The sequence below is a fragment of the Mustela erminea genome, chromosome 13 (assembly GCF_009829155.1).
Source record: "Mustela erminea isolate mMusErm1 chromosome 13, mMusErm1.Pri, whole genome shotgun sequence".
NCBI classification, from domain to species: domain Eukaryota; kingdom Metazoa; phylum Chordata; class Mammalia; order Carnivora; family Mustelidae; genus Mustela; species Mustela erminea.
This window is the reverse complement of record NC_045626.1, coordinates 16,231,011-16,256,337: the sequence shown is the minus strand read 5'-3', so window position 1 is coordinate 16,256,337 and position 25,327 is coordinate 16,231,011. Positions and strand designations below refer to the sequence as shown.

At 50.3% G+C, this 25,327-nt stretch overlaps 1 protein-coding gene across 2 annotated transcripts; it reads right to left on the bottom strand.

Annotated features, from left to right (window-relative positions):
* Positions 1–699: 699 nt before the first annotated feature.
* Positions 700–23,960, bottom strand: CPLX4 (complexin 4). 2 transcript variants are annotated; one of them, XM_032311473.1, is made up of 4 exons: positions 23,711–23,960; positions 22,151–22,288; positions 15,816–15,903; positions 700–1,191 (listed from the first exon to the last, which is right to left on the bottom strand). In XM_032311473.1, exons 1-4 carry the CDS (start codon positions 23,788–23,790, stop codon positions 964–966), a joined length of 534 nt encoding a protein of 177 aa, XP_032167364.1. In that variant the 5' UTR covers positions 23,791–23,960; the 3' UTR covers positions 700–963. The 2 variants fall into 2 exon arrangements, with proteins under 2 accessions (XP_032167364.1, XP_032167365.1); XM_032311474.1 differs by lacking the exon at positions 23,711–23,960 and having other exon boundaries at positions 22,151–22,602.
* Positions 23,961–25,327: the final 1,367 nt, after the last annotated feature.

The window sequence follows — 25,327 nt, the reverse complement described above, 5'->3', positions numbered from 1 at the left end:
TCTCAATGCTCTTTATTTGTCCCCTGCTTTGTTGTGATTGCAGTCGGTGCCGACGCTGCTGTGCTGAACGTGGGAAGAGCCACAGCCTTCCTACTTGCCCCCTGCCTCTCCTGTCACCCGCCCCCTCCCACACACACACAATCCATTCTTCACATGGCCTCTAGAATGATGCAATGGCTGGTGAAGTCCATTCCCTGCCCTCATTTCTCACCTTCATTTCTCATCATATCCCCTCCACCGCCCCCTGGCCCTGTCCAAGAGCCACCCTTGATGGGGGAGGACCAGCCCTGTTGAGGTGCCTGGAAGAGAGAGTCAGAGTGATCTTTGCTTGCCATCGAACCTGCCTGGGTTCCCGGTGGGCTCCCTGACCTCCTACATCTTTTTCCAAGGGACTTGGAGTCATGCTAATGGTTGGAGAGGGTGAGACCCTGCCCTCTAAGAAAGGAAGCCAGAGAGGAAATGCCGTTTGCTTTCGGTTCTTCCAGGCTATCCTGAAGATCTCCAAGCAGATACGTGTTCTATGTCACTCACAGATGAAATTTCACAAGGAGCCACATTTATTTATTTAAGATTTTATTTATTTATTTGACAGAAATCACAAGTAGGCAGACAGGCAGGCAGAGAGAGAGACAGAGAGGGGGAAGCAGGCTCCCTGCTGAGCAGAGAGCCCAATGCAGGGCTCGATCCCAGGACCCTGGGATCATGACCTGAGCCAAAGGCAGAGACCCACTGAGCCACCCAGGCACCCCCGGAGCCACGTTTATAACTAAAAGGAGAGTCTGTTTCCTACTGCAAGGTGCTGGCTAAGAGCTCTACCAGGAACATTTAGATCATCAAGGTGTTGTCTACCAGTTTGTGGAGCTTTCTAACCACGGTTTCTCTGTGTCTGCTATGTGTGAGTATCCATTGCTGGTGGTGTTCCTCAGGAGAGCGGCCACCTTGCCCTTGACCCCGCGCCCTCCCTCACATCACGGAGCACTTCTGCCCCGCCGTCTGCTTCATTTCCGTGAAGGTGGCCTGGGCCTTTTCTTTGATGGTGTCCAAGTCCATGTTCTGGAGGTTCTGTAAATGCCCAAGAATGGAATCCTTGTCTTCCTCCTCGATTTGATCTTCATCCACCATTTTCCGGAGCTCTTCGGGCAGGTCCACGTCGTCTCCAGCCATCTGGATCTGGTTCTCGTCCATTTCACTCTGTGCCAAACACAAACACGGAGGAGATGAGCCACTGTCCCACACCAAGCCACCCACAGAGTCAGAGCAGCCGCCAGAGCACCGGTGGGGGCTGAATGACAGGGACGACGTCTCTCTCCGGCCGGCGGCGGGGGCTACCGGTCATGGTTCACATGCCCTCTTCCACTGCACCTCGGGCCGACCAGAACTTTCTACAACAGTGGTTCTCAAAGTGTGGTCCCCAGGCCCAGCAGCATTAGATACCGCGGAACGTGGTAGAAAGACGGATCCTCAGGTCCCACCCCAGACCGATGGAATCAGAAACTCCTGGGCGGTGCTCAGCCATACGGGTTATAAGAATCCATCCCCTTCTGCCTGCCAGCAAAGCTTGAGAAAACCCTGGACGCTCCACCTCAGGGCAGCTGTGCAAGCTTTGCAGTCTATTAGCCCCAGGCTGTGACTCAGTGGCTCCCGTGAGCGGGTCCTGCCCTGGAGGGTGGGGTCTGGCTCACAGAGGCCAGGCCAGACCACAGGCCAGACCACGCTCAGTCACCATGGCAACTTCTGCTTGACCTTTGCCCCTTCCCTCCCTCCGTTTAGACAGGGGGCCCCTTGTGGGGCACAGAATCCGGTCCAGTTCAACCCCACAGGCTCCGTACCTGGAAGCAAGTCTGGCACAGGTGCCTGTTTATTAAGGGACTCGCTGGGGCGTGTCTGTTCCCAGCATCCTTCCCTGCGCCTGCCCCCACCGCAGTCTGCCCCTCACATAGTTCATGCTGGGATCCCACCAGTGACTGCTCCACAATTTCATAGTGCACGCTGTCTGGTCTTAGACATTCCTTTACCCCTTTGGCTTCAAGCCTTTGTTTCTTAAGGAGAGAGGAGAATCTACAGAAGTTTCTCTGGGAGGGGCACCTGGGCAGCTCGCTGGTTAAGTATCCGACTCTCGATTTTTGGCTCAGGTCATGACCCGATGATCTCGGGGTTGTGAGATCGAGCCCCACACTAGGCTGCACACCCAGCTTAAGCTCTCTTGTCCCTCTTCCTTGGCTCCTCCCTCCCCACTCCCTTTCTGTAGGAAAAGGTTTCTCTGGGAAAGGTAGGGATAGTTTATATCCCCAGGTGGCCCTATCAGACGATTTCTGAGGTCTGGCTGTAACAGGAGGCACACAGGGCTCCAGGGGCCCAGAAGATTACAGAGCGTCAGAAAAGCAAAGGGTCCGGAAGATCTCAGCAGACTCTGGGGCTCGCCCACCTCCACATGCTGCAGCCAAAGCGTGTGAAAACTCGCATCAAGATAAAGCGATCACTTAGTCTTAATCAGACCCTCATTGATCTGATTTTAGAGAGATCTTAACGTCCCTTGGGTGCTAGAGTCAACACCTAGAAAAAAATATGAATTCCCCTTGCCCGGGTGCTGAGTAGAAAAGGCTATAAACAGGGGTGCCTGGGTGGCTCAGTTGTTAAATGTCTGCCTTCAGCTCAGGTCATGATCCCAGGGTCCTGGGATTGAGTCCCACATCAGGCTCCCTGCTCAGTGGGAAGCCTGCTTCTCCCTCTCCCAGCCCCCCTGCTTTCTCTCTTTCTGTGTCTTTCTCTGTCAAATAAATTAAAATCTTCAAAAAAAAAAAATGGCTTTAAACAGACATCAGTTGTCTCTGGGTCCAAAGAGCGAGTCAGGGTAAGGGAGACACTATTCTCCATCTGTAAAGTGGCTCTCCAGGGCCTTCTCCAGCCCTAGAACCCCGTGGTTCCCCCCAGAGCTCCCTCTTTCGGTTGGTTCTCTGGTTCTCTGGGCGGAGTGACAGCAAGCCTGTGTGGGAGGCAGGATTCCCAGGCGGGGGAGACATACCCCTTTGGGGGGTACGATCCTCCATCCTCGCACAGGCCCTCCACAGAGGCCCCTGGGAAGAGCCACCCTCCACTGCAGCCTGCCGAAGGAGAGAAACCTCTCCCTGCACTTGGCCAGGCCTCGGCCCCTCAAAGCGCTTAATGGATTAATTAGTTCCTCGTCAAACTGTTGTGGGGATTAATTAGTTAGTTAATCCTCAGGGCTCCCAGCCAACCTTCCATCTCTATTTATTTTTTATTTACCTAGCCTAGCGGTGGACTTTCTTGCTGATCATCCTCTGGGCAATTTTGCAGGGAGGGGAGAAAAGGCGGGACATCAGCCTGGCAATTCTCAGCTCCTGTCGGTGCAGGACGTCTCCCCTCTCTTACGCATCCCGGAATAAAATAAATACTGATTTGAAAAGGCATTCCTGGGAATTCTGGCACTGCCTCCCCTCCCCTCTGGTGGGGAATAAGATTTCTGTGGAGTCACCGAAGTCCAAACTGGAAGGAGTAGCCTGGCGGGACAGGCCGCTGGAAGGTCCGGAGCCAGCCGGCTGGTGCTCAGAGAGCTGGGCTGCTCCCCAAGACCGGGCTCCCCTGTCTCGCCTTTGCGGGGCCCTGCGGCTTGCTGCCTCTGGGGAAGCTTTGGAAAGGGCCCCTCCTTCAGGGAGGAGTTTCAGGTGTATTTTCTCCTCGTTCCCCTCGCCTGGGGAAGGGAGAGCGTTGGGTTCCATTTTGCCTTACAACTCACTGAGGGGCTCTTGATCGGGACTTTTACCAAACTGTGTCTCAAAGTAGGGCTCCCAGGCCAGCAGCATGGGCTGCTGGGACCTTGTTGCAAAGGCACGTCCTCACCCCGAACTGCTGACTCAGAAGCTGGAAGGGCAGGCCCAGCAATCTCGACTTCTCGAAACCTCCTGGTGATTCTGGTGCGTTTAAGAGGCCCTGCTCCCTTTTTCTTGAAGACAGGACCATAACTTACTTCTCTGCAAGGTTCCGAACCCAGCAGAGTGCCCGGCTTGCAGACAGAGACGGTAAACGTTTACTGAACGATTCCATGAGCCTGTCTTCTGAGACTGCAAAGGCCTTTATGATCCTTAAATGGGCAGGTCCGCTTTGCTGTAAAGAGCTACTGACTTACTGGCCACTGCCGCTGGGCCAGTGCCCTGGGAGGTCAGTGTTGGCTTGAGAATCAGATTGCCTGAGTGGAAAAGTTACCGCCACCACTTACATGCTGTGTGACCTTGGGCACCTTACATAACCTCTCTGAGCTTTATTTCCTATAAATTGGGTTTCTACTATTGGCCTTAGAGTTGTAGAGGATTAATTAGATGACATCTGCATTATTTGGAGTGCATGAAGCAGTCACCCCCAGGGGCTGCTCAGGAGTAGAATAACCCTCAGCGCTGGGCTGGGGATTCGTGGCAGACAACCGTGACTCCTCCACATGGCAGTCAGCCAGACCAGAGGCCTTGCTCTCTCGGTACCTTCACCTCTGGCCTAGAAATGCACCTCTTCGCCCCCTGCTTCTTTCACTCCACAGTCAAGTTCCTGGCAGGCTGGGCGGTTCATTTCCTTTTCAGCACTAGGTCCTCAATTCTGGGAGACATCTACCAGGACTCCCTTAGCCTTTGTCATCCCATATGCATGTTTGTGGGACCCAGAGGATGGCCCAGACTCACGACCAGCCCTCCTTCTCCCCCCACCGCTGGGTCTGTCCCTCCCTGGGAACTTTATGTATGCAGAGCCCCTGTCCACCCCTGGAGGCTTAGCAGGACAAGACTAGCAGCTCACTGAACTCTTCTGGCCCTGAAGAGGCCTGAAGTAGTCTCCAAATACATTGAGGCAGGGAATTTGGAGCTCTGGGAAGCTGGAGTTGTCTAAAATAAGGATGTGGGGGGCACCTGGGTGGCTCAGTGGGTTAAGCCTCTGCCTTTGGCCCAGGTCATGATCTCAGGTCCTGGGATCGAGCCCCGTATTGGGCTCTCTGCTCAGCAAGAAGCCTGCTTCCCCCCACCATCTCTGCCTGCCTCTCTGCCTACTTGTGATCTCTCTCTATCAAATAAATAAAATCTTAAAAAAAATAAAAAATAAAAATAAAATAGGGATGTCGGCTCTGGGCGGGCCTGTCCCTGTGGCCCTGTAGACTTTGCAACCCCATGTGAAGGAATGTGGCCCAAGGCACACATCTAAAGCGTGGGGCCCAAGGCAGGTGGCTCCAACTGTCCCGTCTAGAGGCAGTGTTCAGCATCGTCATTGGTTTGGGGCCAAGTCCTACAGTTCCCCTCCTAGAAGGACAACGCTACTGACCTCTATCAGCAGCACCATTGCTTCCGGCGATGACCCTATAGCCCTGGGACCCATTTCTCTGGGCTGTGGGTTCCTTACGACTGAGGGCAGGACAACCAGAAGGCACCAGTGAGCTAGTAATTAAGAGGACTAAATGAAACCCTTTGGGACCAAATCTGGGCCCCAGCCTCCTTAGCACTGGGGCCTAATGTGGGCTGGCCCCAGGTCCAGAACAGGCCAAGGGCGAGGGTCCTGTTTGTAAAAAGGGGTCTGGGCTTCTAACAGCCTCCTGCAGCAGACTGGGACCGCTCCCCCGCAGGGGTGGCATGTGGCCAAAGACCTGGGTTCGAGCCCCAGCTTTGTCACTCGCCCTCTGCGTGACCTTTGGCAAGTCACCTTACACTCCCCATGCCCGTGGATTCTCAGAGGGTTCCCCAGCAGATGGAGGGAGCTGGGATGTGAGATGGTCTTGTAAGCTTTTAAGCCCTGGACAAGCAGGACTGTGGTTACTCACATTTTTGAGAAGAAAGGGCAGCTCGCCGTCACCATCCCTGCGGAAAGGATCCCCGCGATTAAGAAGGCACAGATAGGGACACAGAGGGTGGAAGAGCATTGGCTCCTTGGGAGAAAGATCCAGAGCAGAGCAAGCCACGAAGAATAGAAGCAGCCTTGTCCCCTTGACCTCCCCAGCCTCCCTGCCCACGGGACCTTGTCTGCAGTCCACGCAGCGAACGTCTCGCGCACACTTTCTGCTGCCCACCGATGAGTCAGACGGGGGAGGCCAGGGAGTCTGGACACCGTCCACACGTCAAGGAAGGCAGTACTGCCTCCGCACCCCCCACCTCCCGATTCGAGTATAGTTACAGACGAGCCGGCACAGCTTCAGGGAGGCAGGGAGGCGTAGCTCCGGGTTGGGGAGCACGGTGTGAAAGAAGGGAGGTGATCCGGAGGGAAGGAGAGAGGCGAGTCCGCACACAGTTAGGGGCCCGACAAGCTGTCCTTTATTCCTGTCTTGGAGGTCTTCTCATTTCTAGAAATCTTATCCATTTGGGATATTGTTTAATGCAGTTAAGAGCTAATTATTTTTATGCCGGCTGACCAGAATCAGTTTTAATCTCTTGGTTTTTAACCAGATTTATAATCTTCCTGCCAGCGCTCAAGGCCCCATTATTTAAATCGCCCGGCGCCCTGCTCCGGCCATTCCCTGTGACTGATTTCTGACCTTTCCCTGAGGGGGAAGCACGACCCAGGATTCCCACGGTCTGAGCCCTAGATTTTGACAAACCAGCCTTCATCCCGTACCCACCTTGAGCCAGGTTGAAAAACAGTCCTATCTCAGACGGCTGTTTGGTCAAAAAGCTGAGCGTTCACCGCCGGTTAAGATCCTACCTAGACAACCAAACTGGGCACGTTGCAAATACCGGCGTATCGGCTTCTAGAAAGATTCTATTTGGGTTTCGGTTTGTTTATTTGGTGTTGGGCTACGTGATACCAAACAGCTAGATTGACGGATTTCTTCGACTTGGACGCGCTGATCTAACACCAGCTGTTTCTGTGTTTGTGAGGACCACTGGTCTTCACAACCACTTATGCAAGGGGGGGCTGCACTGGCTGCCAGGGAGGGTGACAGCCACCCCTGGCTCCTGTCCTGCAGGAACCTAGGAGATGTGGAAGGGGGAGGGGGAGAGATAAAAGAACACAGCCAGTCAGCAAACCCCTCCGCGGCAAGTCAAAGTGGGCATAGCCTGCTTTGCCAGAGGTAAAGGGGTCTTCAGGCCAGAGCAGGAGCGAGGCTCTGGGGCAGGGGCCTGGGCGATACGATTTTTAAAAAGTTTTCCAGGTGATTCTAGTGTCGAGCAGGACAAGGACCCTTGTCTGGGGCTTGGTGCCTGCATTGTCCCCTACACCATGCTGTCCTCTCCCCCATCAACTATGGGACAGAGGGTGTGGGTCTGACTTCTTCAGCTGAGAGCGTGCACACCGATAGGACTAGGGAGGAATGGGGTCTCTAGATACCGATTGTGTACATCTCCCACTTCTTTCCTTTGCAAAGGCTCTCGAGAAGCTCGTGGGGGTCACTATCCAAGCCTCTCTTTTTACAGAGGAAGAAGCTGAGGTCCCAAGACTTGCATAAGTATCACTCAGCTTGTTTGGGGTGTGCAGCCAGCCAAGCCCCCCCCCCTTCCATGGCCTCCAGCTCTGCCACCAGAAACAGCTAGCAGGAAAACATGCCCAGTGGGGTCAAATGGGCCTGGGGTCTCATCCTGCTTTGCCATTTACAGGTGGCGTGACCTTGGGAAGCCGCTCTTCCTCATCCCCTCCCAGCCCGTGTTCGTATCTGGGAAGAGGAAATAAGACCGACCTACCTCACCGCACAGCGGGGTGGTCGGGGTGGTCGAGAGGATTCAGTGAGATTGCCCACGTGGCCAAGGACCACCACACCAGTTCCCAGGGCGCTCTCGCCCCTTCCCCAAGTCCCCTCAGGACATTCAGTCCACAGCTCTTTCAGGGACAGGGGAGTAGAAGGAGCAAACTGAACGGGGACAGGATGGGGAAGTGAGGGGGAAGGGAAGGCCCCCCCCCCTTCCATGGCCTCCAGCTCTGCCACCAGAAACAGCTGTTCCCAGGGCGGGAGGATTCAGTGTCTGGGACCCTGCTGGGCAGCCCCAGAGCTCCGAATCTGAAGGAGGAGGCGAAGAAACGGCCACGGAGTCGTATCTTTAAGAGGCAACTTTTCAATCCTGTTCTAAGGGAGTTTTCAATGTGATACCTTCAACGTCGACCCCAGTGGTAGATTTTCTTCTACCTTCGTCTTGATTCAGCACGAACGATGCCCTTAATACAGCAGACAAACACCAGGTGTAACTAAATCATAGCGCAGCAGGGGGCACAACATTATTTTTCAATGACTAACCTAGATTGACAATTCCGTTAATAGGATTAGGGTTCATTGTGGAACTGTTTTCTCTTATTAATTTGGCTTGACTTACATATACATTTTGAATTGGCTAGGGAGAAAGGCACATTTGTTTTCAGAGAAACTTGGGGCTTGACTTAAAACACATTACTTCTTCTATTTGAAGAAATACGACATTTTAGCTATAATATAAAGTCACCTTTGGACCTTGTGTACACAGTTATGATGTCTAATCCAGACTTGTTCTCTTCACGAAAAGTTATTTTAATATAACTCTTACAGCAGATAAATTCTTTCTGCTGTTTTTGGTACTTTGCTCTTTGGGTGTATTTTTTTTCCCCTTTTTCCCAGTAACATCCAACATTCAGCAACCATTTCTCGTGTGTGTGTGTGAGTGTGTGTGTGTGTGTATGGGCACACACACATGCACACTTTCTACATGTTGGGCCCTGGGCAAGTCACTGAAGACAAAGACGAACAACTCAGCCCCTTTGTTAAAGAGTGCTGAGTCCAGCAGTCGAGAATATTCATGGGGGTGAGTGAGATGACATGAGACATGCACCCAGGATTATGGGAGCACGAGGGGCGGTGGGGAGGAGAGGGTCACAGAAGGTTCTGTAAGAAGTGGCACTGGGGGGTGCCTGGGTGACTCAGTGGGTTAAGCCTCTGCTTTGGGTTCAGGTCATGATCTCAGGGTCCTGGGATCAAGCCCCTCATCAGGCTCTCTGCTCAGTGGGGAGCCTGCTTCCTCCTCCCTCTCTGCCTGCCTCTCTGCCTACTTGTGATCTCTGTCCATCAAATAAATAAATAAAATCTTAAAAAAAAAAGAAGAAGAAGAAGAAATGGCACTGGCCGGGAAGTCTTCTGGGAAGAGAAGGGCCTTGGAGAGCAGAGTGTAGGGGACAAAGCAGGAGGACATTTCAGTCCAAGCAGGAAGTTAGCAAGAGCAGAGACTGGAAAGATCAGAGCCCCATCACCGCCTCCAGGCCAAGGGATTGGGACTTGATTCTCAGAAATTATGATAAGCCTTTTTTTTTTTTTTTTTTTTTTTTTTAAACAGGGGAGAAACAGGATCAGATTTGCATTTTGGAAACCTCGCACTGCCACTTTGAGAGGCGCAAGACTCCACATGGAAAAGCCGCTGATGAGCTGCTGTGGGGAGACAGACCTCAGGAGCCCTTGGGGATGCCGTGAGGGATGAATTGAGAATTATGTAGGAGGTGACGTGAGAGTCACCTGATTTATTGGATGTGAGGCTGGAGGAGGAGGGGAGAGTCAAGGGTGACTTCCGGTCACCGGCCTTGGGTGTGGGGAGGGTGGGCTGGGGTGGGGGTGGGCACCCCTGGCAATGGGGCCTACAGGAGGAGCAGGTTTGGGGGAAAACGAGCCAATCTGTTCTGGAGAAGAGCTAGGAGGTGCTGAAGCGGAGGCAGACGCAGCAGGAACCGTGGGGAGAAGGGGGGGCCTGCAGGTGGAGGTCCGAGAGTCACCCACATGTGGATAGCCGCTGAGAGCGACTGCAACATGTCCCCCCACTTCCCCTTGGGGGAGAGTGTGCAGGTTTAGTGGGAAAAAGAGTACACCTGCAATGTTCCAAAATCTGGGGGCAGCACACAGGGGGAGGGTAGGCCATGAAGAAGACACTCAGGGTGAATGAGTCCTGGAAACCGAGGACAGAGAGAGAGGGCTGCGGGAGGAGGTGACAGTCACGGTCATGGTGTTTAGCAGGACTACCCGGCATCAGAAGGAGGAAGGCGTCAGTGGGGCAGTGGGAGCCGGTCACTTCGGGAAGGTACCTGGAAAGGCCTGTCTTCTCCCAAAGTGCGATCTGCTTGTTTTCGTGGGGGAGAGATTTGACCTTTATAAAGGAGAGACGGCGGAGAGGGAACAGGGGAGACACAGGACAGGGGCAGATCAGCGGAGTGAGATCCCGGCCTAACACGAGCATCCAGGATTCCTTCAGTTGCCAGAAATCGACCGACTACCTGCGACCCCAAAGCGGGAGGAAAGCCACCCTGCGTGGACATGCGCACAGTTCCCTAGATCCTGTGGATGATGGCATTCGATCGCCACCCTTCGTGGACGCCTTACGTGATTACTGCTATTAAAAGGGGTCATCCAAAGACACGGGTACAATAAATTGTGTTGTCACGGACAGGGAAGGATGAGCTGGGAGAGGAGGCTTTTACTGTTCCCTAGGGGGCTGGGCCCAAATTGTTCCTTTCCCGAGTCCAAATTTCCTTCCCCCGGTCAGCAATCAGTGAAATGCTTTCACGGGGGACACCAGCCAAATAATTTCTTTAGAAAATACGGTTCTAATTCCAAAATGTGACATAGCTATCCTCATTAGACCTGACAGCTCCCGGGAAGACATTTTCCTCAAGTCTGCTCTCCGTTGGGCCTCGGTAAGGGGAAGGGCCCAGAACCGCCTCCTGCTGGTTGTGTGGCTGCTGGCCGGTGACCCCAGGGAATTGTGAATGAGGCACCCGGGGGGTCATCCCTCGTTAGCGGGAGGACACGGTGAATGTGTCCAACTCCCCGTGGACTGCTAATACCATTAATACGGCTGCTTACCCAATAGGCACTTGATAAGACAACAGAGGGCTTAGCGGTCTGCAGACCTTGAGGGGAGGGAACGGTGGTTATGAGGAGCCCAGGAAGGGCTTTGCTTTCTGCCCAGCACTGTTTTCTTGTTAGACAGTTGTGTTTGCTCTCGAGCCTACCAGCCTGGATGGAGATACAGTTGAGAGGGGGTGTAGGGACAGTGGAACCCAGAAAGTCCTAGGTGAAGAATCAGGAGGCTGGAGGCCCCATTGGCCTCAGTGAGTTTTGTGACCTTGGCCAGGTCCCTTGATTTCTGTGAGTTTTAGGATTATGCATTGGTGTACTTTTTTATATATATAAAAAATTAAGTTTAATAAAAGTTGAAAGACCATTCAGACCCAGGGAGCCAAAGTACTGGGACAGCCCCGGAACCCACACCTGCCCCAGGAGGAGAGCTTGGACAGGCAGGGGGAGGGGCCGTGGGCGTGCTCCTCGGATGGCCCCGCCCACCCCGAGGTTCTTGCTGCTTGTTAACGACTATACTATACGGTTTGCTCCTACCGATGTCTTCTGATGATCTTTTTTTAATAGTCGCCATGCCTTACATTATCCCCAGGAGTTATCTTTTTTTTTTTTTTAGGACTTACTTATCTTATATCTGGAAGTTTGTTCCCTTTGACCCCTTTCACCCATTTCATCTTCCCCACCCCCCACGCCCCACCCACCTCTGGCAACCACCCGGCTCTTCGCATCTGACTTCTTAAGATTCCACATACAAGTCAAATCATACACTATTGTCTTTCTCTGTCTGACCTATTTCACTTAGGATGATACCCTCAAGGTCTATCTATGTTGTTGCAAATGGCAAGATTTCCTCTTTTTATGGCATACAGACATATTTAAGGAATAACACACACACACACACACTCGCACATGCACACAGACACAGACACACACACACACACCATCCCCCCAGGATTGCCATTTTCAAAGGCAGTAATCAAATAAGTAATCAAATAAGCGAAGTCAAGACGCCGAGCCCCACGAAGAGGATATATGTCATAATTTGGGGATCTGTGGCCACATCTCTGGCTTTGCAGTTCCTGGCTGGCCTGGGCCTCTGTCAGCAGCCTCTGAACCCATCTCGCGCCACGGGTGTAGCACTGGCCCCAAACCCTTCATTCCCTTCCCGGGTTCACTGGACATATGGCCATGGCCTTGAGGCTTTTCCAGTCACAGCGAGGCCTCTAGGCCCGGCCTGACCCTCCAGGGCCTCCTTGCTCCTGAGGGGAGCATGGAGGAAATGAAGACCTACAGGCTCAAGTCCTATTGTGGTTTTCAGAAGGCCTTCTAGGGATTCGGCTGTGAGGAGTCCATCTGCATTATCAGAGAAACCCCTAAGAATTACATACACGTCTGTGTAGCCAGCAGCTCGGCCCCTCCGGGTAAGCTGGCTTCGTAGGAGAATCGAAGCATGGCTTTCAAAGCCCAGGGAATGACTGGCCCCATAGTGGCCATTTCCCCAAAGTCATCCCCTCTTGGGTCCTGCCCAATATTCCAGTGCTTTCATCTTCTCCTCAGTTACTGGGGGTTCAAAATCCCCCTCCATCCAGCGAGCTGGGGAGACAGCTCAGCTCACCCGGGTTGGTTTTCTAGCTCTCCATCTTGGCACAGCGTGAGAGGGTCCTGCTGCTCTGACGCTCCGCTCCCAGCCGGTCCCCACCCGGCCCGCCCCTCTCGGGCGGGCCACCTCCTGTTCTGTGACAGCTGCTCCTAGGAGGGCCCACCAGGCCCTTCCCGCTCGCCTGCACGAACACTGCTTTCCAGTACAATGCACAATCTGGTCCCTAGTAGCCAACGAATAGACTTCAAAAAAAAAAAAAAAAGTCTGGACATTTATTTCTGTTCCCACCATCACTGTCCCTGCTGCAACCCCCAGTCCCCACGGCGCTGAGAGCAGCGGCGCCCCCACTACTTCCCTGAGGCTGCGGTGCGCGCTGCGTCTAGGGACAGCAGGGGGCGCGAGGGAGCAGAGCTTATCCCCGGCCCGCACCGCCGCCCCCTACCCCGTCCCTCCTCTCCACTCCCCGGCCTGGCGACTGCGCTCAGAAGCCAGGACAAAAGTAGGGGCAGTTCTTGGCCTGGGAAATGGGCCTGTCTCCCAGCGCCCCCTTCTAGGCCTGAGCCTTCGGGAGGCCGACGGGGTGCCCAAGCGGGGAACTGGACTTCACCGGCAAGGAGCTGCGGTGAGGCTGGGCCAGAGCCACATCTGGCGACAGGAGGACAAGAGCAATGGGAGCCCGCTGGTTTTTTAGGATACACTTTCTATTAATAACCGTTTCGTGGATTGTGTAATTGAGTTAGAATCTCTCCAGTTCCTCCATGCTGTAGGCAGAGTGGGTAATGGTACTGTTAGTATTTTTGCTGTTCCCACCACAGGCCAATCCTGGAAGCATTGTGTAGAATCGATCCATTTTTACCAAATGCAGCCATAATATAAAAGAACGCCAGGGAGGCCTCTGCCTGAAAGCCAACTGCACTGAGGGGTCAAGGGCAGAATGCTTTCAAGTGATATTCTCATCTATTTCGCTTGTGTTTGGAAGGTCGCAGCGGCTCCCAGGGCTAGGAGTCACACTACCCCGGAGCGGGAGAAGCCGCGTGCACCTGCTGGGTTCCCGGGTGGGATTCCGCACATCACTGAAATCCCCAGCCTTGCGGGTTGTCCCCAAAGTCTACCTGCAGGTTGAAGCCGCAAAAAGCTCAAAGCTGCTCTCAGGCTTTGGGACACCTTAACACTGAGTAGAAATTGCGGAAGACCTCAGGGTCGGAAGGAGCAGCATTCAAACCCTTTTGTGAGGCAGTCAACGTGCTTTCACGATTGAGGAGCTTACATTCCCAGCCCGGTTCTATCAGTCAGTGGCTGTGAATGTTTGCAAAGGTCCCCAACCCTTCTGGCTGCAGTGCCCTCCTGTCTAAAAAGAGGCAGTGGAGTTCAGTTCTTAGATGAACTCAAAGTTCTTTTTCAGGGTCCAAGGAAAACTCAGGTGAGGTCTCACATGCCTTAGACAGGGGAAAGGGGCTGATGAGCACTGGGACATCACAATGGGGCTCCACTGTTGACAATCTGATGACTTTTTCACACTCCCCCCACTGCACCCCCCACTGGCTTTAGGGAGCCTTAACCTGTGCTGACATAGTCCCTGTCCCGACATTCTGAATGTGCACATTTCCTGGTGATAATTCTTTCCTCTTCTTAATAGCTTCTGTTGGAAACGCTCTAGTCTTAAAGGGTAGCTTGACTCAAAGATTTGGGGGTTCTTTTTTCTCTGAAGACCATCGAAGCCCCATTGCTGAGCCTTGAGGGGTTCACTGCTGAGGCTCTGGAAAGGAGCAAGACAGCGGGACCCTTATTAGGGAGAAAACCATCAGAACTTCAGTTGACACAGATTGATGTGTTTACCCAAGGTCTTTGAGACCCCTGGCTGTTATTATGAGGAAAGATTTCTGGGCACAGAGAGAATAACCATGGGAAAAATAAGAAGGGGTTATCTATTGAGTTTCTCCCATTGGTCAGGCACTGTACTAGGCTCTTTTCTTTTCTTTTTAAGATTTTATCTATTTATTTGACAGAGATCACAAGTGGGCAGAGAGGCAGGTGGCGGGGGTGGGGGGGAGCAGGCTCCCTGCTGAGCAGAGAACCCAACTCGGGACTCGATCCCAGGACCCTGGGATCATGACCTGAGCCAAAGGCAGAGGCTTTAACCCACTGAGCCACTCAGGCACCCCTGTATTAGATTCTTTACATCAGTTAAAGGTAACTAGGTTCTGTTACCTCAGACAAAGACACATGTGTCTTGGTGACGCAGGTGTCACTGTCTCCGTTTTACAGATGAGGAAACTGAGGCTCAGATATATTGAAGAGCCAGCTGAAGTAGCCCTGGAATTGAAACCCGTTTTCCTAAAGACAGCTGGACCCATCCCAGGCAGCTTCGGGGAATCCACCAGACCATGGGAGTGGAGGGGACCGTGTTGCAAGTGCCCAATGGGAAAAAGCATTAAACCAGAATAAGGGAGGCAAAAAGCAAAGCCCTTCTTTTCAAAATTCCTGGGTCACAATGAAAATGTTTAACCTTCTCTGTGAGTTTTCCCCTCCTCTCTGAATGCAGAACCCGCTTCCTGGGGCATCTTAGCGGGGAGTCTCTCCCACAAGTTGAGGTTCTTGAACTCTTTGGTGACTTCAGCATTGACCTTGCAGGGGACAGTGGGGCTGTCTCCCTTTGTTTAGGGCTGGTAGCTTCTGAAGTCCAGAAGCGGACCCACAGGAGCAGAGCTTCTGAGCCTGTTGTCACAGGTCAATACCTCCTTTTCCCATCGGTAAACCAGCTGCCCGGCCAGAGCCCACAGGTGCTCGTCCTGTCTGCCAGCACCAAGATGGACCGAGGGATGACGCCAGGGGATGGCCATCACCACAAAAGCGTCCCCACATTGAAGGAGTGGGTTGCTTCTTTGAAATACAGGCAGAGCATGGGGGGAGTTAAGACCTTGGACTCTGCCCTTCCTGGCCTTTGGCAGGAGGGAGTTACTTTCTTCTGCTTCCTCTACCACCAAGTGGAAGTCACCACATGATACCCCTCGGGAAGGATTCAATGAACTGCTACAACAGAAGCCCTCCGAACAGTGCCTGGGGTGTCCCACTAAAGGCCAGCTCTGATGACTTCCTCCTTGTGTAGTTACCCATGGAGGTTTTAGTGGCTTGACAGAAACTTACATTAAACTGTCACTTAGAGGTATTAGCTCCATTTTGTTGAGAGAAAATGGAAGTTTACAGAGGTTAAATGACCGGAATCTAGTTTTTATGAACTAGTTCAAGGGCCTTTTCACTACACCAATGCCTCAATTAGGATTAAGACACTTGTGTGTACGTGTGTGCATGTGTGTATGTGTGTGCATGTGGGGTGTGTGTGTATTCATGAGTGGGACCCTTTGCTGATCATCAAACATTCCCCATTTTCTATTATTTAAGAAATTAAATAGGATGTTTACTGTGTTAAGAGCGTCTCACCTTCGGGAGTCTGTACTTTTCTCTGAGATGAACTCTGAGGCACGCCCTCTCTGCTTTTTTTTGTGTAAATGCAGCATCTCTTTCCATCCTAAAAGGAAAAGAATAGAAACAAGGATGAAAGGACATAGAGGGCTGAGGACAGTCCCAACCCTGCACAGAGAAGCCAGACGCTGGGATAAACCTTCCTGTGTCCCAAACACCTGCCTCTCTTTCTGTCATTCTCGGGTCGTAACTCAAGGCAGACCCTTGAATACCAGAGACAGCTTGGTTCTGGGAATCTCCTTAAGATGCAGCCCAGGGGAGGGCACAGTGGTTTTTCCTAATATCTCGATGACCTTGCAGGGTTGCTCTAAATAGAACTTGGGACCACAAACACCAGAATCACCTGGGCTCCGGGTAAGAACGAAGCTTCCTGACGAAGCTTCTGACCTTGGACTGACTCATCAGAACCTCAGGAAGCTTCTGACCTTGGACTGACTCATCAGAACCCCTGGGGGCATGTGAACGGAAGCTCTGTTTTGAAGAAGCCTCCTGAGTGATTCTTAGTCAAGTGAAAATGCGGTCACAGCATCCAGGGCTGGGGGGTCTTTAGAGGCGCATGGTATTTAGGGATGTAGAGACAGCTGTTTCCCTTCATTGTCATCCCCTCTGGGCCCCAACTTGGGTACAGTGTTCCATTCCCTGTTGGGAAGGAGGCATCCCCAAACAAGGTACGGTTGATTCCCATAATGCTCTGGGATGATCTAATTGGCCTCAGGATTAGTCTGGGTTGAAACTGACTCCCTTGGCCACGCTGACTGAAGCAGGAGCAGACGATCTTTGGGGATGTCTGCGAAGCCCACAGGGACTGCCTCCCCTCCCAGCTGCCCACCAAGGTGCATTGCGAGGGGCTACGTTTATACACAGGGTCCTGCCCTCTAGTTCTATTGGACTGGCCCCAGCTGGGTAAGTGAAATCTTTCTTCTGGGAGGTTGGGACGGGGACCGAGAAAGACAGACATTTGCTGGAACAGGTGGACTTGGAGGCCGTGGGCTGCCATGTTCCCTGGGCCACGGGGTCTGGGTGGCACGGCAAGGTGAGGCGGATAGCTGACAGGCGGGAAAAAAGCAGCCATACTGGGGACAGAAGCGGTGGCAAGAGCCAAGAAGGAGCTCACGGCTGGCTTCCCACATGATTCCGGTTCCTAGGTTAGGCCCCTGTGAGTCCTTGTGGGGTTTCTTTTTTTATTTTTTAATACTTATTATTTATATTGAGAGAGAGTGAGAGCTGATGTGGAGGGGAGGGGCAGAGGGAGAGTGAGAGAGAATCTCAAGCAAGCTCTGTGCTGAGCACGGAGCCTGACACAGGGCTCGATCTCATGACCCTGAAATCAGGACCTGAGCTGAAATCAAGAGCCGGACCCTTAACGGACTGAGCCACCCCCAGGTGTCCGGCCTGGTGGGGTTTCTGCTGAGGGGTTTCATGAAGCATCATTGCATGAAGCATTATTTGCATTAAAATAAATTCCGTTTTCGTTTTCAGGGGGTTGATTGGTTTCTATTTCTTCACTTCACGTTTTGAAATCCTCTTCCCCAGCACGCAGAAGGCTGCCTGCAGGAGGGGCTGATCCGAAGAGATCAGATCAAACTACTGCCCATGAGGGCCCTGAGCACAGGCCCTCCCCGAGCACACTGCCCCCCACCCCCTGCAACCAAAGGTCGGGCCCAGAACGGGCACAAGACGATGCCGGTCCATCTTCCGGCTTTGGAGAGAGAAACAGAATAAGCGACTTGCCTAAGACATCAGTGACCCAGGGCTGGGGTAGAAGCAGATCTACCCTTCCCAATAATTTACTGTGAACATTTCTTAACGTGCAGAAAAGTTGGAAGAAATTTACAGTGAAACCCACATACTCACCATCTAGATTCTACAATCAGCATCTTACTATCCGTGTGTTACCACACACCTCTCTCTGCATTCATTTACCATCTGATCTTCTGAAGCATTTCAAAGTGGTAGACACCCGTCCTCCCTCCCCCAAACACTTCAACACAAATGCCATTTGCTATAGTGACACACTTGTTTGCAGTTTTTTTTTTTTTTTTTCTTTTGAAGTAAAATCCTGGGTACAATTCAGTGCACAGAGCTTCCAGGTACTGGGCTGGGTAACTTTACATGGTGATTTGACTGGGCTGAGGGGTGCCCAGATTTAAATATGATTTCCGGGTGTATCTCGGAGGGTGTTTCCAAATGAGATTAGCACTTGAATCAAAGGACTGAACAAAACAGATTTCCCTTCCCTGTGTGGGTGGACAGCACCCAATCCGTCAAGGGCTTGACTGAAAAGAAAAGGCCAAGAGGAAGGGGGAATTCTCTCTGCCTTTGCCCGTCGGCTAGAGCCAAGATCTCAGTCTTCTCCTGCCCTCAACTAGAACTTACACCATCAGCCTTCCAGCCGAGAAAGACCCAGCAATAATTTTCCTGGGCCTCCAGCTTGCAGACAGCAGATGGCAGGACTTCTCAGTCTCCATCATCACGTGAGCCAATCCTTACACTCAATCTCCCGCGCACATATTACACATTCACGTATGCGTAAGTCTGTTTCTCCTACTGGTTCTGTTTCTGTGTATAACCCGAACCCCTATTAAGATATGAAAAAGATTACCATCACCTGAGAAATTTCTCTCATTTCCGTGCCCAGTTAACACCTGTTTCCCAGTCACTGTCCTTTATCCACCATAGATTGGTTGTGCCTGTTCTAGAACTTTCTATAAATGGAACCATATACTATACATTCGTTTGTATAAGGCTTCTTTTACTCAGTATGACGAACCTCTGAGATTTATCCAGGTGGTGTTACTCATCCATGGTTTGTTCCTTTTTCCTACTGAGTGCCTTGTTCTGTATGAAGAAGTCATGCTTGTTTACTCCATTCTGCGGATAGACTCGGACTATTTCCCATTCAGGGCCACTCCTGATGAAGTTGCTATGAACACTTCTGTCCATGTCTTTTTGTGGACCTACATGTTCATTTCTCTGAGGTAAATAATCTAGGCATGCACCAGAGTGACAGGGTAACTTGGTTGAGTGAGTTTAGTTTTGTAAGAAAATGCCTGAGTTTTGCCCAAGTGGATGTACCATCTCACGTCTTGTGAAATGGAATAGAAGTTCTATGTTGTTCCACATTCTGGCCCACATTTGGTACGGTGTCTTTTTAATTTTAGCCATTCTGGAGTATGTAGTGGTAACTTAGTAGGATTTCAGTTTTCCTTTCCATGATGACTAATGAGAGCGGATGGGTTCTTTTCATGTACTGATTGGCCATTTGTGTAGCTTTAGGAAGTATTTGCTCAACTCTTTTTGCCCATTTGTTTATTTATTTTTGCTTTTATTATTGAGTTGTAGAAATTCTTTATATATTCTAGATTCCGGTTGTGTGTCAGGCATGTTTTGCAAAGATTTTCTCTCAGTCTGGGACTTGCCTATAAACATTCTCTTAATGGTGCCTTTGATGTACAAGAATTTTCAACGTTGATAAAGTCTACATTATTTAAAAATTTTATGGTTATTGCTTTCAGAGTCATGTTTAAGAACTCTTTGCCTTGGGGCGCCTGGGTGACTCAGTGGGTTCAAGCCTCTGCCTTCGGCTCAGGTCATGATCCCAGGGTCCTGGGGTCAAGCCCTGCATTGGGCTCTCTGCTCAGCAGGGAGTCTTCTCCCTCTCTCTCTGCCTGCCTCTCTGCCTACTTGTGATCTCTGTCAGATTAATAAATAAAATCTAAAAAAAAAAAAAAAAAACTCTTTGCCTTACTTTCAAGTTGCAGAGATACTGTTTTCTTCTAAATGCTTCATCATTTTTGCTTTTATGTTTGGTTCTCTGACGCATATCAAAGTTCAAGAAACAAATGGCATCCTAACAATTACCGCACTGTAAGTAAGGTAAAGGGACATTTTACTGTTATTGAGAGAAATGGAGGGTTAAACAGACTGTTTTGTTGCGTTCTGGGTGGTGAAGCTATTGGAAACCCAAGCAACAACCTGGAGGGCATGCCTCTTGCCGGAGGGAAGGAGCCTGGCCCCACAGCCCTGTTACTATTCCTTAAATTGGGTGACTACATAAATTGGTGTCACACACACACACACACACACACACAGCCAAGTAGCTGGCAAATAACCCAATTCACTGATTGACCACACCATTTGGGCCTTCTGGCCTTTGATCTATCTGGATACAAACTTAGGGAAAACTAGGACATTAGTTAATCAAACAGATGCCGAATCTGTGACCAGCTGTATTGCTTGGACCTCTTACGTGATGTTTTACACAATCAGATGGAGAGTCGAAATTTCTGGCCGGTTTCTTCTCTCACTGAGCTGAGAGCACTGGGTGCTCTCATTCTGCTTCTGTTACTTCATTATGCTTGTTTTTTTTTGTTGTTTGTTTGTTTGTTTACAAGCCGTAGGCGAAACTAGCCAAATGCAAGGAGTGTTGTTTCTTTTGCCTGAGCTTTGCTCGAGCACGGACATCATGTTTGCATTGGCGTTTACTTTTTTAACTGACTTTAATTGACTGCCCAGCCAAGCATAATACATTCTAGGTAGTTTATAAGCTACGATTTCTTTCAGAAAAAATACAATAGACAAAGTTTCCATTAAATGTAAGCCTTTGTACTTTCTTAGTTTCCTCCAGGTCATTAACCTTTCACCTATAATCATCTTAACGATAGGACTTCGGCCACTCTAGTGTAATTGATCATTAGCAAAAGAGCCATGATGGGAAAAGAAAAACTCTTATTAAATGAGACATACTTTTTTTTTTTTTTTTAAGTAGGCTCCATGCCCAAAGTGGGGCTTGAACTCAAAACGCCGAGATCAACAGTCACACACTCTACCAACTGAGTCATCCAGGTGCCCAGAGAAATACTTTTAATTAATACTTTAAAAAAAATGATGAACACTTAACCTCAAGATTGAGGCTTCAATTCTTCACTGTTATTAAAAGACTCTTAAGTTAGTCTACCTTAAAGTCTAAAAAATTATATACAGATTATACTTAAAGATCGGTCTGCCGCAGTGAAAAATTGAGGGTTCTATTCACATTCTATGATGCTCAACGAAAATGTTACTCATGTTTTATTTTTATTTCACACAGTCGGGAGAATGTCCTTATTTTTTGAAGGTGTTAGGGGTCACGTAACATGAGGTCTTTACTTTCACTTTACAATTTACTTTAAAAATCCTTCTATCTAGGGTGCCTGGGTGGCTCAGTGGTTAAGTGTCCGCCTTCAGCTCAGATCATGATTCCGGGGTCCTGGGATCTGGCCCTGCATCAGGCTCCCTGCTCGGTGGGAAGCCTGCTTCTCCCTCTCCCACTCCCCCTGCTTGTGTTCTTCTCTCATTGTCTCTCTTCCTGTCAAATAAATAAATAAATTCTTTTTTTTTTTAAAGCTTCTATCTATCTATCCAATCATCTATCCAACTAATCATCTATAAGCAATTATAACCAAATGTTAAACTGTGACTTTATTCATAAGTTTGTATGGGTGTTCATTATACTCTTTTACTTTTCTGTACCTTTAAAATTGCCATAATAGGGGTGCCTGGGTGACTCAATGAGTTAAAGTCTATGCCTTCTACTTGGGTCCTGGGATCGAGCCCCACATCGGGCTCTCTGCTCAGCGGGAAGCCTGCTTCCCTCTCTCTCTCTCTGCCTGCCTGTCTACTCGTGATCTCTCTCTCTGTGTCAAATAAATAAAAATCTTTAAAAAAAAAAAAGTGACCTGCCTATCTCTCCAGGCATTTAAAAAATATAAAATAAAATAAAATAAAATAGCCACAATAAACCTCCTACAAATTTATTGACAGTTTTTGCAAAGCTGAGTCTTATGACCTAATCCTCTTGTGCTTTCTAGGGTTTTTGCACACGTAAGGGAAAAAAGATGGGCTTCGAGGCCCTCTTCCAGGTGCAAAATCTGAATTCTTCGATCTGAAAGCTTTCGATGTGCTAGAAGGGCGGGTTTGGGGAAGGCCGGGGAGATAGGCTCACCATTGTCCATTTGAACATTCCAACTGGGGTTAATTGAAATGAACCTCGACCAGAAAAAGTGCTAAGCGGCTTTCAGAACGACAGACAGATTCGGCCTTCTGTGTGGCCGCCGTCCCTCCAGGCGGGACATGGTACCTGCTGCGGCGAGGAGAGGGTTCGAGGAGCAGGACTCTCTTCCCTAAGGTCAGAGGCAAACAGCACAAGAAGGCGCATCTAGAGAGCAAAGCCAAAGAGGTCGGGGAGCAGAAGCAGGTACGGCCAGAACTGGTTTCGTTGGGCTCTGGGAGGGAGGGGAGCCGCGGGTACTCACTTCTCCTCGATCACTTGCTTCTGATACTCCTCGTACTCCTCTCGAGTCATCCCTTGGGCTGCCGCGGGATCCGACGCTCCTCCTTCTTCTTTCTTTTCTTCTGACCCGCCACCGAACCCGAAGCTCTTGACCTGATTGCTAATCATAGTTTTCATAAAGAAAGCCATGGTTTCTGCCCCCAGAAAAATTAAACCAAAACTCAGACGAAACGTGAAGGACCGAAAAAAAAAAAAAAAAAAAAAAGACAAAATCTCCCCAAATCCTCAACGATAGCAACACGCTTAAGAGCCGAGGACTTTGCACGGCCTCATCTGCTCAAGGGCATGATGGTGGAGAAGAGTGGTTTGCGGGCTGTAAGCTGGATTAAAGAGACCAACTCCTTAATATAGGGAGGCAGATGGTTGTGATTACTAAGGCATACAATCAGATGCAAACGACTGCTCTCTGAATTAATACACTAAGCTAATTTCAGAGGCAAAAAAAAAAAAAAAAATCCCCTCACATTATCTACTCGTCTCCCTACCCATTTCTAAATTTGAAATTATAAGCGCAGCAGGGCTTCATCAAGAGCTCCGTTTCAATTAACCGGAGCCGACTGCCCACATGCCTGTCCCGGAATGTCCAAAGTGCAGCCCCTGGAGGACAAGATCCCGTTAAAAATGGAGTCCAACCAGACTCAAAACCCAGAATGCTTCATCAAGCAAAAATAATCCTTTGATCCGTCATTTTATCTGATTGGACCCTTAAGTACCGTGCGAGGATTTGCCTTATTGCGTGCTGGAGTTCTGCTCGGCTCCCGTGGCCCCCGTGGCCCATACATCAGTCGCCACCTGAGGCAAATCTAAAGGGCGAGCCATGCGGTCCCTCCGTTTAGATCCAGAAGATCACCTTGGGCTTGTCTCCCGCACTGACATGTTACATCTCTGCTTGGAAATGAAGCACCAGACACTTCAGTGCTCGAACCCACAAGGTAAGCCCGACCTGAGCTCAATCATCCACATGGAATGGGGTCATCTTTCCCCCTTACATGGGTCCATTTCCTGGGGGCTCTGTTCACCATCAGTGGCGTACTCCTACGATGTTTTCTAACGCGCAACACATTTCCAATGGCCACGTTTTTTTGCAGGTCAGGGGAGGAACTGAATATGGCTAAGACTTTAATCTGTTAGTATCTTTCCAATTAAAGCGCTCCAAGAGGGGGTGGGGCGGAGAAAGATGCACGCTGGTAACCTGCGCTTGTCATTTAGGCTGTAGGCGTGAGCCCTCTCAGGAAACGGGTCCCTCAGATCGCACATAACTGTGTAACGGTTAATAATTCCCTTTATTGGGCGCCTCGGTGGCTCAGTCGTTAAGTGTCCGCCTTGGGCTCAGGTCATGATCGTGGGGTGCTGGGATGGAGCCCCGCACTGGGCTCCCTGCTCAGCGGGAAGCCTGCTTCTCCCTCTCCCACTTCCCCTGCTTGTGTTCCCTCTCTCGCTCTCTTTGCCAAATAAATAAAATGTTTTTTTTAAAAATTCCCTTTATTAAACCTATCTAAGGATGTTGCTAAAATCATCTTACCGTGAAAGACTGCCGAGTTTCAGGAGGAGACAGGAGCCGAGCCGCGTGCTCCGACCGAGAGCGTGAGAGCGCGCGTTCATACGGGCTCCACTTTCACTTTCGGGGGCACTGCCTGGAACTCAATCCATCTGGACCATTGTCACTACACTGCCATTTCTAACCCACCGTGTCTCCTCGCATCGTACTGAGGGGTATTACAGAGCCCTTTAGCGGATGGGGTGAAAGCCACAGCCTGGGATTGTGTTGTCTGCTCAGGTCAGCCCGACTCTCCTTTAGAAAACACTACACTGTTTCATGAGATTAAAAACTTTTTTTTTTCTTTTTAAAGATTTTATTTGTCAGAGAGAGACAGAGCATAGGCAGAGGGAGCAGCAGGCAGAGGGACAAGCAGACTCCCTGGTGAGCAGGGAGCCCGATGGGGGGCTCCATCCCAGGCCCCTGGGATCATGACCGGAGCAGAAGGCAGACACTTAACTGACTGAGCCACCCAGGTGCCCTAAAAACCACTTTTATTTCCCAAAGAAAAAGAGGATGTGCTGAAGATCTGACCTATGTCATAGTGTTGGCCGGAAAATGAAACCCCTACACCTTTTGGTACCAGTGTCGGTGGGGAGGGGTAAGCTAGCATGCCAGAGATCCTGAGGGGGCGGCCACGTGGGTGTGGCAGCTGGATATCCCTGGGTATTGCTGTTTCATGAACCCAAATCTCTCACGGTCTCCCCAGTAGATAATTCCACTGAAAGTGGGATCATGTCTTTAAAATCTCTTTATTCCTCAATTTATTACAAGGGCCTTTCCCTTGGACATCCCATAAACTATCTGCTATGTATAGAATCTTGTATTCCTCCAGAAAAGGAAAATAAATATCCCATGACTTGTGACATGGGGCAAGCAGGTGTAACCCCTCCAAAGGCTTCTCGTCATACCTGAATAAAGTCCCCAGACTTTTTTTTGCTACGGCAAGGCAGGTGAGGCGTATCGGCAAAGCCCGAAGTGAACCGCACGACCTCTGACCAGTGTCTACAGTTCATCTACGCACAGTCTAGCGTCCGCCGCACCTCGCTCTCTCCCCAGGCTTGATCAGGCATTACAGCATTTCCTCTGAGTTCTTTCAAACCCATCTTATTTATTGAAATGTTTTCTTTTATTCTGTCTGGTTGTTCTCTGTGTTACAGCAGAAGAGAGCCCACTTTGAAAGACTCTTTGACCATGCTACCGAGCCTGGGAGAGAAATATTATAAAGAAACTCAAGATCATGTTTAGCAAGTGGCAGATCCAAGATTAAAACCCAGTTCTGTCTGACACCAAGCCCCCTTCTTTCCTTTTTATACTGCATGGACTCTCAAAATTGGAATTATTTGGTTAAATAAATGATGCTTGCCAAGAAGATTAAAGAACTTTTTAAAACTGCCATCAGCATGATGAAGAGTTCCTGCTGAACCACACTTTTACCAGCATTTGGTTTATCAGAGGTGAAAACATCAAATGCACCACCTTAATTAGTTGGTGTCTGTCATTACCAGCAAGGGTAAGCCGTACTCATTTATCATTCCAACTTCTCTTTTTCTGCTTCCACGTGTTCTGCTGCATGTGGGAGGCCACCCAGGGCACAGCATG

Excerpts from the sequence above, each read along its gene's own strand:
- CPLX4 (XM_032311473.1), bottom strand. The coding sequence starts at position 23,790 with ATGAACGCGCGCTCTCACGCTCTCGGTCGGAGCACGCGGCTCGGCTCC. Across the intron at positions 22,289-23,710 it reads AAACTCGGCAGTCTTTCACG|CAATCAGGTCAAGAGCTTCG; the intron begins GTAAGATGATTT and ends AACTATGATTAG. Across the intron at positions 15,904-22,150 it reads AAGCAAGTGATCGAGGAGAA|GATGGAAAGAGATGCTGCAT; the intron begins GTGAGTACCCGC and ends TTTTCCTTTTAG.